The sequence below is a fragment of the Globicephala melas genome, chromosome 1, assembly GCF_963455315.2.
Source record: "Globicephala melas chromosome 1, mGloMel1.2, whole genome shotgun sequence".
Lineage (NCBI taxonomy): Eukaryota > Metazoa > Chordata > Mammalia > Artiodactyla > Delphinidae > Globicephala > Globicephala melas.
Window position 1 is genome coordinate 159,766,551 of NC_083314.1, and position 14,082 is coordinate 159,780,632.

The 14,082-nt window shown below is 37.4% G+C and overlaps 1 protein-coding gene across 5 annotated transcripts in view; it reads right to left on the bottom strand.

Annotated features, from left to right (window-relative positions):
* Positions 1–368: 368 nt before the first annotated feature.
* Positions 369–14,082, bottom strand: part of ZMYM4 (zinc finger MYM-type containing 4) — a 176,861-nt gene continuing 163,147 nt past the window's right edge. For all 5 annotated transcript variants that reach the window (XM_060307953.1, XM_030869680.2, XM_060307959.1 and 2 more), the window contains 2 exons: positions 4,962–5,091; positions 369–4,093 (listed from right to left, as the gene is read on the bottom strand). In XM_060307953.1, the coding sequence (XP_060163936.1) occupies positions 3,886–4,093; positions 4,962–5,091 (338 nt within the window). In that variant the 3' untranslated portion in view covers positions 369–3,885. The remainder of the gene's footprint in view (positions 4,094–4,961; positions 5,092–14,082) is intronic.

Sequence of the window (14,082 nt, forward strand, 5' to 3'; positions counted from 1 at the left end):
GGGGGACAGGGGTTCTGTAATGAGGAAGAAGGATGAAGATGTATATTGCACAGTTGTCTTCTTCCTATGTGGTGGTATATAACCATTACCAAGTAAAAGAAATTTCACAGATTAAGAGTTTCTCCAATTAAAAAAAAAGGGCTTCCCTGGTGGCGCAGTGGTTGAGAGTCTGCCTGACGATGCAGGGGACGCGGGTTCGTGCCCCGGTCCGGGAAGATCCCACATGCCGCGGAGCGGCTGGGCCCGTGAGCCATGGCCGCTGAGCCTGCGCGTCCGGAGCCTGTGCTCCGCAACGGGAGAGGCCACAACAGTGAGAGGCCCGCGTACCGCAAAAAAACCAAAAAAAAAAAAAAAAAAACTACATCACATGCTCTTCTTGTATCCATTGATATACCACGTATTACTTCTTACCTTCTTCAATGCAGTGAAGTGTATCAATGGATTTTTGTAATGTTGATTACAGTTCATATGCATATAAGCACATGAGTGAAGAACTTATGATTTAGTGTATATAGTATTTAGTTTTTCTAAGTATTTGATTCAAATATATAGAACTGATGATGTTGGGTATTATGTTTTGCACAATCTGAAGCACTGAACTTAGTGAAAATTCAGGCTGCAGTGCGGGAATTAGCACTTATTTAAAATTTTACTATATGTCTAGAATTTTCATATAAGTAAAAAATAGCTGACATTTGAAAATCTACCGTGTGCCAAGTTATAAATAGTTATTATTATTCTCACTTCATGAGAAAACTGAATCACAGAGAGGTTAGGTAACTTACCTAAAGATATACAAACAGTAAGTAGAAAGACTAGGCTCTGAAGCTTCCGATCTTCCCACTCTGTAACAATGCCTCTCAATTATTAGTTTTTCAATGATGATAATAAATTATGATGATGACAGACAAGAGGAGTTGGGGGTATTATTGCTTAATTCTTTCCTAAAATTTCAACTCAGAACCATAGCGAACTTTTCTATTTGCATGGAAAATTAAAATTTGAATTTACTAGAAAAACTGCGATTCATTTACAGAATTTCATTTTACTTAAAACTTTTTGGGAAAGTCCTATTATACAAAATTAGGAATGCCACAGGGCACGTAGATAGAAACAATCTGTGGAATTTGAAGGTATATTTGCACAATACCAATATAGCTCTACAGTCTAAGGAAAATGCCACTTAGTCTCACATTCCCAAATTAAATATGTATTTATACTTAAGAATGGATATATTCTTTATTCTAATTTCATGATTTCAAAATGATTCAAGTTGAACGAGGCAAGCTTTGTGAATCTCAAAAAAAAAAAAGTCTGCCTGAAATGAAATATATACATGATACTTGATACTTCTAGCTTTCAGGGCTTTGAATATAGTTAATAGATTAAAAATCAGAACAAGTCTTTGATGGGAAAAAAAAATTTGAAAAGATTTTGCAGTGAAACAGTATGTTTTCTGGACTGAGTAAAAATCAAACAATTTTCTGAAAAATGCTCTCTTTCTTTGTAATATGCCATCTGTTGGGTCATACATACCAATAGGGTCAAACAGGAAAAAATATTTAAAATTCTTTCAAGACATAACAAAAAGGAATAATTCACCCATCAAATACAAATATACTGTTTTATTCTAAGGGAATATTTCTGTGGTTTCTGCAAGGTGAAAACCCAAGTGTTTAAAAAACAAAAAAGAACAGAATGGATAATTTAATGTTTTCTCTTGTTTGATATTTTTTCTCCCCTGGGGGGGAAAAATGTAATTTAACATAATTTTAATAAAATTTTAAAAAGCAAATAACCAGACACACATATCAATGGCTATGCTTATGAGGAATGACCAATAATATTTTCTTTTACGAATTAATTCAGGATCTGGACAACTGTGTGGACTAACATGCAATTGACATCCTGGTACAGCCATTTACCTGGATATTGGCTGTTCGCAATTAAAAGATACAGATTTTTTTTTTTCTCTCTAGTGTTTTACAATAGTTTATCTACTATGCCATATATTTGTTTTTCTACAGAAGGGGAAATATTAGTGTTTATATAAACCATAAAATTTGTATACTGGGGACTATTACACCTGATGTTTCTGGATAGTTTATTGGCAGACTTATCAGACAATCCAACTGTTTTTCCTCCATATCAAACAAGGTCTGGAAGTAAGAAGTTTTCCAGTCAGAAATGACAAACACAGATGGAATTAATCATACAGAACTGGGGCAGATTTACTTCTTTCACATAGTTCTTGGTAACAAAAACAAAATTTGTTACAGGCAGAGGGACAGAACCGTAAGTACACAATGTCAAAAGGCCTACTTTTAAATTTTTATTGTAGTTAAAGAGTTTATTTATTGAAAAAAACCCCAAAAAACAACCTGTCACCCCCATCTGAAAAATGGGACATACTGTAAAGTCTTTCAAGGTTAAAGTTTCTAGGAGGCTTTTTAGACTTCTCTCATTTCTATTAAAGGGTCAAATTAACCTCAGCTAACGAAATTCCGTGATTGGCCAATATCATAAACGCTTTGATTCAAAATTTTGTGGGGAAGAAACAGAATGGAGATGAAGAAGAAGGATCCATATGCCAAACACACCCAGGACTTGCAATCCTCAGAGAACTACTAAAACAGCTAGAGTCTGGAATAATGCTATAGAAGACCTGCTCGTGGATATGAAAGACAGTCAGTGTCTTTGTATCCTAACCCCAAAATCCTATTTTCAAGTTTCTTTGGGCAACAAGCTCATCTTCCAAATGCTTTATATAGGAATATACTAGGACCTCTTCTACCATAATTCTGATAGCTAAGTAACACTGTGTCTTTGTGGAATCACCCACAGGCTTGCCAGAGTAAGGAGAGAGACTCTTTCTGAAATGACAAGGGCCTCCAGAAACTGGTGCAAAAGACAAAATGATAGGAACTATCTGGGAAACAGGAAGATAAAACAATGGGAGAAAAGCTGCCATTTGGGGATAAAATGGAAACAAAAGGAGAACCCCCATTTCTGTGTACCACAGCTCATGCTGTGAGACAGCAGCAATAAAGGCTGACACCCAGAGAAGTGGGCATTTTAGTGGGTTTTCTGCAAACGTTTCAAGACACTTGGGGTCTAATGGGCTGCACAGAGTTTCTGTGTGCATAATCATTTTGCAGAGTTTCAGCCCCTTGAACTTAATTTACCCACATCCAGACCCACAGCTGAGAAGGCTAGACCCAGAAAGTGAAAGGGACACATTACTGCATGAACAGCAGTGAAGGCCTTTTCCTCTGATTTGAGGGACCCCATGGCAAAAGCACCAGAGGCTTCTATCCTTCACAGAATTGGCTTGGCAGTGAAAATCAAAATCAAGACCACTTCACTCTCTACCTTTTAAAAAAAGTTGAATATTTTTATTGGGTCTTCAAGTCTGGGTCCCACAGTCCTCATCTGATGCCACTCTTAGCTCCGAACTGATTTCTCCCCTGACTTTTACATAGGGCTTGCCCAAGTAGCCTACTGCAGCCAAGGTTTCACTCCAAAGCTACCTCTCTAAGGTCTAAGGTTACTATGGTAGAGTTTTATACAACAGTTTTCCTTAAAAATATTCCACAATTTGTTATTCCCAAACAAAATAAGATTATGCACCACTCAGAGAAATTGGTTAGTCATTCTGAAGATGTCTAAGAACTATATCACTGCCAAAGAACAACATTTCTCAGTTCATATTCTTTCCTTCAATTTTCATTTGTACATCCACACTGTGGTTCACGAGTCGTCTGTTTTCCATTATCTTATAATCAAGTCAAGAGGACTTGGACTTATAGATCGTTTTCCAAAGCTGGATGCATTCACAGTTTGGTGCATACCAACGTGTATGAAAATAGGAACCCCACTTCCACTTTAATCTGATAATTCAACATCAGAGTCTTCTGATTTGGCTTTGGCAAGTTCTTCGTGTACCTCCCTCACCATGAGAATACGTGTTAACATGGTGTCCAGGGTCCCAGGGTCTATTGGAAACGTGGAGTACCACATGGGGCTATTTGGAACACAGGAGCGCTCAGGTTGAAGGTAAAACACATCATTCCTCTGCTTCACACTTTCAGAACTATCCACAGGAGAAAAAAAGAAAAAGAAAGAAAATTGGGATCAGAGAGTATAGGAAATATGTAACTACTCTTTAAATATAATGGCTCTCAACTTTTCCATACTGCAACTAATAAACAATGCACCCACAGATATAAACAAGTTTACAGGCATTTATGCTCCAGGAGCAACCTGTAACTCTGTATTTTTTCTCCCACACTCAAGAATCACACTGGATTGAAAGTGAGTATAATGTTAATAGATGACAAGGTGTAAATCTTTCAGACTTTAGTACTTAAAACATTACCAGGAGTAACAAAAAATTCAATTCACATGTGACACTATGGCTGAGAACCACATATCCTCAGTGCCCAATATCCTGGAATGAATCCCAAGAGCACTCAATACACATTATCAAAGAACAAACCCAGTGATTATATTTCTTTGAGAAAAAAATGCTTTAGTGTGGATCTTACAACTCTTTAAAGTCATAAAGTTTCTGTAAGAAAAACACCACTCAAAAAATTTCAATTCTTTAAAAATAAATTGCTTTCCTATTTATAGAGTTAGTACTACAACTTTTCCCCTTCTTTTCTATATAAATAATAAATTCACAGCAGTTTAGATATCACATAAAGTTGAGTAACAGTTGTAAAGATCAAACAATGGCAGCGATTCTTACTTTTCAAGAGATTTTTGGGAAAAAAATTTACCAAGGTGAAGCAATTTGTTTCTTGGTTCAAAATCCAGGCAGATATGAGAATGGGGAAAAAATAAAATTGTAAGTAAATCCTTGTTTAGAGTTACAGACCAGCTACCTTTCTGAAATCTATAGTATTTTAACTATTTTTTGCAGTGTGTTATATCTAGTTCAGAGGAAAATCACTTACCATTTGGACAGGTAAAACTCATAAAGTCGGACTGGGCATCTTAGTGGGTTGTCAGTATTTTCTGCCATCTCCACACCCACTGGAACCTCATCATCTTCGCTTCGTTTCCTCTTGCCAACAGTTAGTTTATCTTGAGACAGGAAATTATAATCAAAGTATTAGAAAAGTCTTTCTTCGAGTCTTAAGACACCCAATGAGCTTTGCTTCTAGTCACTCCCTCTCCCTTCCTTTCACTTACTCACTCGTTCAACATTTATTGAGGACCTATGGAGGCACCAGATTAGTGCTGGGTTAATCAAACAAAGTCCCTGTCCTGTAAAATTTATGTTTCCCTTCTCACCAAAGTGGAGGCAGCATGACAAAAAGCACTGATGCTTGAGAGTACGTCTCAATTCTGAGCCTGAATTTAAGAGATTTTATTAGGCATAGGGTTGTTAAGCCACAGCAAAATAAAGAGAAAAAAGGGTTCCATATGTTCTTCTATAGTAGAGATCAAGACAGAAGTTGATCTCTTTCTCTGAAAATATTTCTCCTGTGGGGCACCCGTGTCCACTGGGCATCTGTTTAAGTTTCTTTCATTTGCATAGTATTATGAGAAATGAAATCTTTGCTGGGAAAAGAAATTCTCAGTAAGTTGACCATTTGATAAGGAAAGAGCAAACCCTTTTTCACCAACAGAATTTTGCAGAGGCCAAGGATTATCAGAAAGAAGCCGGGGTGAGACTTCCCTGGCAGTCCAGTAGTTAAGACTCTGTGCATTCCAATGCAGGTGGTGCGCGTTTGATCCCTGGTTGAGGAGCTAAGATCCCACGTGCCTTGCGGCCAAAAACCCCACCAAAACATAAAACAGAAGCAATGTTGTATCAAATTCAATAAAGACTTTAAAAATGGTCCACATCAAAAAAAAAAAAGTCCACATCAAAAAAAAAAATCTTAAAAAAAAAAAAAAAAGTGGGGGGGGAGCTTCCCTGGTGGCACAGTGGTTGAGAGTCCGCCTACCAATGCAGGGGACACGGGTTTGTGCCCTGGTCCGGGAAGATCCCACATGCCGCAGAGCGGCTGGGCCCGTGAGCCGTGGCCACTGAGCCTGTGCTCCGCAACAGGAGAGGCCACAACAGTGAGAGGCCCGCGTACCACAAAAAAAAAAAAAAAAAAAAAGAAGAAAGAAAGAAGCCAGGGTGAAGTCATGGAAGGTAGTTTCTTTCCCACTTTCTCCATTGAATTTTCAAGAGAGTATTAGGTGGATCTGAAAACCTGAGGAAAAAGGTTTTCTTGTTTTTTTCTTATAGATACTTTTAACAACTGATCCAGAACTTTCCCCCGCCTCCTGTATTAGTTATGACTTAAACAAAGGTCATCCAGTTTTCCATTTAAAGACTACCTAAATAATTTGCTAGCTGCTCATTCAGAAAAAGAAGCTAAATTTATTACCAATCTGGTAAAGCACCTAATCAGAAAACAGAGAAATGTTGCCTCCTTGCCTCTGCCTCCCTGAATTAATATCAATTAAGAGCATAAAATGGGCTATATATAAACACAATAAAGGAAAGAGGACATGGACACATGGTGAAAAAGCAAGATAATCTTAGTACTTTATAAAGTAAAGGAGCAACTGAGAAAAAAGTTAACACAACGATGAACATCACAATTATTCTTTACAGATTTTAGTTTCAGTAATTTAAAATTCTCACATTGAAAACATATACTCCACTCTTTTCCCAAGGAAGTAACAGCTTGATTTGGGGAATTTTAGAACTTACAATTTTCTTCAAAATTAATAAATGTAATTTCTAGTTCCATAATAACATTAGTTTTTTAAACATTAAAAACAAACTATTACTTAATAGGCTGTTTTTGGAATGCAAGACGATAAACCTTCTAATAAAACAGTCACTGCTGATATTATTCTACTGTGTATGAAGGCAGTATACGCTAGGTCAGGTTTAAGTTCCTTCATATTTTGACAACGTTAACTAAGACGGAGCACTCTGGTAAAAAAAAAAAAAAAAGTTTTAGAAACAGTAGATGTAAAAGTTAAGCAAGTTCCTTTTAACTAGGAATTGACCTATCAGTTGCCTCTAAATCAGTGATTCCCAACCTTGGCTTTATATTTAAATTCCCTGCGAAGTTTTAAAATGCAGATTATCTGGGCTATAGACCAATTAAATCAGAATTTCTAATTTAAAAGCCAATAAAACAGGACTTCCCTGGCGGTCCAATGGTTAAGACTCTGTGCTTCCACTGCAGGGGGCACAGGTTCAATACCTGGTCTGGGAACTAAGATCCTACAAGCCATGCAGCACAGCAAGGAAAAAAAAAAAAAAACAATAGAAGTGATTCCTCTAATTTTGAGTTGAGCCTTTAACCTGGCCCTGACAATAAAGAAAAGCATTTAAATGTTAAAGCTATACTCTTCCATGTCTAGAATTTGCAATTACTCTTCTGTAATGTGTCTATTTGAATATTAATAAATTGACTTCAAATAGCAATCTTACAAGAGGGGGACAAGATGGCAGAGTAGGAAGATCCTGGGCTCATCTCCTTCCATGAACACACCAAAATTACAACTACACATAGAGGAACTATCCCTGAGAAAGACCTGAAGACTGGCAGAAAAGATTTTCCACAACTAAGGATGAAAAAAAAATCCTCACTAAGATGGGTAGGAGGGGTGGAGATGGTATCTGGCCAGGACCCATACCTCTGGCGCAGGGATCCACAAGCAGGGAGGAGATCAAAACTGTAGAGGTCCTCCTGAGGAGCAAAGGGTGCAAACCCCACTGAGCTCCCCAGCCTCGGGGGAACCATCACCAGAAAGACAAACCCCCATAACAACTGGCTTTGAAAACCAGTGGGACTTATGTCCAGAGAGCTGTAAGAAAATGAAACTCCACTCTAAAGGGCACATGCAAAAACTATCTTGCTCCAAGTCCCATTGCAGAGGAGGTGGTTTGAAAAATACCTGGGTCATACGTAAAGGAGATTCATTGACTGATTTTATGGTGTGTGCAGGAGAGTCAGGGATCTTTTGTAATTTTCTCTGGTTATGTAGCCACTGGGCAACACCAGGATTTTTTGTTCACCTTCCACACCTAGCTGGTACAGTGCTGGTAGGCACCATTTATGACTCTCCACATCTCACCCCAGGTTCACCTGCAGATCCACCCCAGTTGACACTCCTCCAAAGCAACTCCATACGCTATCATACTCAGCAGGTGGCTTCAGCGAGCACTAGAGCCCAAAGCATCCCACCATCCTGCCACTGCCAGCAGGCTCCCTCAGCTGGTACTGGAGCCCCTCCAAAAGCAGCTCCCACCCTAGGAGATGGCCCCGCACACCAGAGTACCTGCAAGTCACAGCTGGGCATTATAGCCAGCTGTGCCAGGGGCCAGCCCTGCACACTAGCACACCCACAGCCATCATGGCCCAGCCACAACAGGAGGGTACATGCAGCCTTGTGCTACTGGGCCTCATAGGATACCTTTTACATAAAGCCATGCTTTTAAGAATGGGAGATGTAGCTGATCTATCCAGTACATAGAACCAAACACAGAGAGCTAGGAAAACTGAGGAGACAAAGGAATTGTTCCAAAGGAAAGAACAAGACAAAAACCTCAAAAAAAAAAAAAAAAAAAAAAAGAACTAAACAAAACAAAGATAGACAATCTACCAGATAAAGAGTTCAAAATAATGGTCATAAAGATACTAACCGAATTCAGGAGAAGAATGGAGGACCACTGTGAGACCTTCAACGAAGAGATAAAGAAAATAAAAAAGAACCAATCAGAGATAAAGAATACAATGACTGAAATGAAAAATCCACTAGAGGGAATCAATAGCAGATTAGATGAAGCAGAAGAATGGATCAGTGACCCGGAAGAAAGAGTGGTAGAAATCACCCCACTGTAACAGCAAAAGGAAAAAAAAACTGAGGATAGCTTACCTCTGGGGACAACATCAAGCATACTAACATTTGCATTATGAGGACTCCAGAAGGAGGAGAGAAGAAGAAACAGAAAACTTATCTGAAGAAAAAATGACTGAAAATTTGACTAACCTGGAGAAGTCATCCAATTTCAGGAAACAGAGAGTCCCAAACAAGATGAACCCAAAGAAACCCACACCAAGACACATTATAATTAAAATGTCAAAAGTTAAAGATAGAGAATATTTAAAGCAGCAAGAGAAAAACAACTAGTTACATATAGGGGAGCCTGCATAAGACCATCAGCTGGCTTTTCAGCAGAAACTTGACAGGCCAGAAGGGAATGGCATGAGATGTTCAAAATACTGAAAGGAAAAAATTTACAACCAAGACTACTCTATCTGTCAAGATTATCATTCAGAATTAAAGGAGAAATAAAGTTTCCCAGAGAAGCAGAAACTAAAAGAGTTTATCATTACTAAACTGACCTTACAATAAACATTCAAGGGACTTCTTTAAACATAAGAAAAGGCCATAACTAGAAATATGAAAATTATGGAAGAAAAAAAATCTCAATGTAAAGGCAAACATATAGTAAAGGTAGTGAATCAACCACCTATGTACCTAGTATGAAGATTAAAAAAGTAGTAAGATCATATAATCTATAATTATTAAAGAATATACAAAATTTTTAAAAAGTAAAGTATGTCAAAAACATAAAAGGTGAGGGGGGGAGTAAAAATGTAGTACTTTTAGAATGCACTCAAACTAAAGCAACCATCAACTTAAAATAGACTGCTATATACACAAGTTGTTATGTAACAGCCTTATGATAACCACAAACCAAAACCCAATAACAGATATACATACAAGGGCTTCCCTGGTGGCGCAGTGGCTGAGAGTCCACCTGCCGATGCAGGGGGCGCGGGTTCGTGCCCGGTCCGGGAAGATCCCACATGCCACGGAGCGGCTGGGCCCGTGGGCCATGGCCACTGAGCCTGCGCGTCCGGAGCCTGTGCTCCGCAACGGGAGAGGCCACAACAGTGAGAGGCCCGCGTACCACAAAAAATAAAAAATAGATATACACACGAAAAAGAAAAAAGAATACAAACATAACACTAAAAAGCCATTAAATCGCAAGGGAATAGAGCAAGAGAAAAAGAAACAGACAAGAACAATACAATCAACCAGAAAACAGTGAACAAAATGGTAATAAGTATGTACCTATCAGTAATTACTTTACATGTAAATAGACTAAATGCTGCAATCTGAAGACAGAGGGTGGCTGACTGGATACCAAAATAAGATCCATATATATGCTGCCTATCAGAGACTCACTTCAGATCTAAAGAAAACACACAGACTGAAAGCAAGAGGGATAGAAAAAGATATTCCATGCAAATGGAAATGAAAAGACAGCTGGGGTGGCAATACTCATATCAGATGAAACAGACTTTAAAACAAAGAGACAAAGAAGGACACGGCATAATGATAAAGGGATCAGTCCAACAATAAGAAGAAACACTTGTATATATGTATGCATCCTACACAGGAGCACCTAAATATATAAAGCAAATATTAAGAGACATAAAAGGAGAAAGTGACAGTAACACACTAACAGTAGGGGACTTTAACACTCCACTTACATCAATGAACAGATCATCCAAACACAAAATAAATAAGGAAACATTGGCCTTAAATGACACATTTGACCAGATGGACTTAATAAATAGTACATTCCACCCCAAAATAGTATAACATTCTTTTCAAGTACACATGGAACATTCTCCAGGATAGATCACATGTTAGGCTACAAAACAAATCTCAATAAGTTTAAGAAAACTGAAATCATATTAAGCACCTTTCCTAACCACAACGGTACCAGGCTAGAAATCAATTAAAAGAAAACCACTGGCAAAAACAAGTATGTGGAGTCTAAATAACACGCTACTAAACAACCAATGAATCACTGAAGAAATCAAAGAGGAAATCAAAACATACTTTGAGACAAAATCTATGGTGTGCAGCAAAAACAGTTCTAAGAGAGAAATTTATAGCAATATTGGTCTACCTTAGGAAACAAGAAAAATCTCAAATAATCTAACCTTACACCTAAAGGAACTAGAAAAAGAACAACCAAAACCCGAAATTAGCAGAAGGAAGGAAATGATCAAGATCAAAATGAAAATAAATGAAACAGAGACTAAAAAACAATAGAAAAGAGCCTGTCCTTTGAGAAGATGAACAAAATTGACAAACCTTTAGCCAGATTCATCAAGAAAAAAAAGAGAGGGCCCAAATAAATAAAATGAAAAATGAAACAGAAGTTACAATTGACACCACAGAAATACAACAGATCTTAAGAGATTACTATGAACAACTATACGCCAACAGATTGGACAACCGAGAGGAAATGGATAAATTCCTAGAAACATACTATCTTTCAAGACTAAATCAGGCAAGAAATAGAAAACATGAACAGTAATGAAACTGAATCAGTAATCATAAAACTCCCAACAAACAAAAGTCTGGAACCAGATGGCTTCACAGATGAATTCTACCAAACATTTAAAGAAGAGTTAATACCTATCTGTCTCAAGCTATTCCAAAACATAGAAGAGAAAGGAACTCTTCCAAACTCATTCTACAAGACCAGCATGATACCAAAACCAGACAAAGACACCAAAGAAATAAAATTACAGGCCAATATCGCTGATAAACACAAATGCAAAAATCCTCAACAAGGTATCAGCAAACTGAATTCAACAATACATTAAAAGGATCGTATACCATGAGCAAGTGGGATTTATCCCAGGGATGCAAGGATGGATCAATATTCACAAATCAACATGATATACCACATTAAGAAAATGAAGGATACAAAGCACAAGATCATCTCAATAGATGCAGAAAAAGCTTTTGAAAAAATTCAACATCCATTTCTGATAAAAACTCTCAACAAAGTGGCTACAGAGGGAATATACCGCAACATAATAAATGTCATGTATGACAAACTCATAGCTAACATCATACTCAATGGTGAAAAGCTGAAACTATTTCCTCTAAGATTGGGAATAAGACAAGGATGCCCACTCTTGCCACTTTCATTTAACATGGTATTAGAAGTCCTAGCCATGGCAATCAGATAAGAAGAGGAAATTTTAAAAATCCAAACTGGAAAGGATGAAGTAAAACCACCACCATCTTCAGAGGACATGATACTGTATACAGAATATTCTAAAGACACTACCAAAGAACTATCAGAATAAATAAATTCAGTAAGTACATTTTACAGGATACAAAATATGCAGAAATCTTTTGCATTTCTATACACTCATGACCATCTATCAGAAAGAGAAATTAAGAAAACAATTCCATTTACAATTGCATCAAAAATAATAAAACACCTAGGAATAAATTTAACCAAAGAGGTGAAAGACCTGTACTCTAAAAACTGTAGGACACTGATGAAAGAAATCAAAGACAACACAAATAAATGGAAAGATACACCATGCTCATGGATTGAAAGAATTAATAGTGTTAAAATGTCCATCCCAAAATAACTTACAGATTCAATGCAATGCTATCAAAATACCAGTGGCATTTTTCACAAAAATAGAGCAGATACTCCTAAAATTTATATGAAACCACAAAAGACCCCAAATAGCCAAAGCTATCTTGAGTAAGAAGAACAAAGCTGGAGGTTCACACTCCCTGACTTCAAACTACAGTTGACCCTTACACAACACAAGTTTGAACAACGTGGATCCACTTATACATAGATTTTTTTCAATAATTAGATACTACGGTACTATACAATCATGGCTGTTTGAATCTGCAGATGTGAAACTGTGGATAAGGAGGGCTGACTGTAAAATTATATGCGGATTTTGGACTGTGAGTAGGGTTGGTGGCCCAACCTACGTATTGTTTAAGGGTCAACTGCATACCACAAAGCCATAGTAATCAAAACAGTATGACAGTGGCACAAAAACAAACACACAGATCAATGGAACAGAATAGCTTGCCCAGACATAAACCCATGCTTACATGGCCAATTAACGTATGACAAAGGAAGCAAGAATATACAATGGGGAAAGGACAGACTCTTCAATAAATGGAGTTGAGAAAACTGGACAGCTACATGGAAAAGAATGAAACTGGACCACTTTTTTCACATCATATACAAAATTAAACTCAAAATGGATTAAAGACTTAAACGTTAAGAACTGAAACCATAAAAGTCCTAGAAGAAAACACAGGAAACTTTGACATCGGTTTTAATAATATTTTTTTGGATCTGTCTCCTCAGGTAAAGACAACCAAAGCAAAAATAAACAAATGGGACCACATCAAACTAAGAAGATTTTGCATAGCAAAGGAAACCCTTAACAAAATGAAAAGGCAACCTACTGAATGGGAGAGGATATTTGCAAATTATATATCTGGAAAGGGATTAATATCCAAAATGTATAAAGAACTCAGAGAACTCAATATCCAAAAAACAAACAAAAAATGCAATTAAAAAATGGGCAGATGATCTGAATAGCCATTCCCAAAGGGACATACAGATTGCCAACAGAAACAGGGAAAGGTGCTCCACATCACTAATCATCAGGGAAATGCAAGTCAAAACCACAATGAGATAACGCCTCACCCTTGTCAGAATGACTATCATGAAAGGGACAAGAGATATCAAGTGTTGGCAACGATGTGTAAAAAGGGGAACACTCATGCACTGTTGGTGGGAATGTAAACTGGTGCAGCCATTGTGAAAAAACAGTATGTAGCTTCCTCAAAAATTAAACATAGAACTACCATATGATCCAGCAATTCCACTTATTGGTATTTTTTACCCAAAGAAAACAAAAACACTAATTCAAAAAGATATGTATGCACCCCTATGTCCACTGCAGCATTATTGATAATACCCAAAATATGGAAGTGTCCATCAACAGAATGGTTTAATTCACTCAGCTATAAAAAAGAATGAAATCTTGCCATTTGTGACAACATAAAGGGTGTTATGCTAAGTGAAATAAGTCAGTGAGAAAAAGAAAAATACCGTATGATTTCACCCAAATGTAGAATACAAAAAATAAAACAAGTGAACAAACAAAACAGAAATAGATTCACAGCTACAGAGAACAAATTGGTGGTTGCCAGAGGGAAGAGGGGTGGGGGATGGGCAGAACA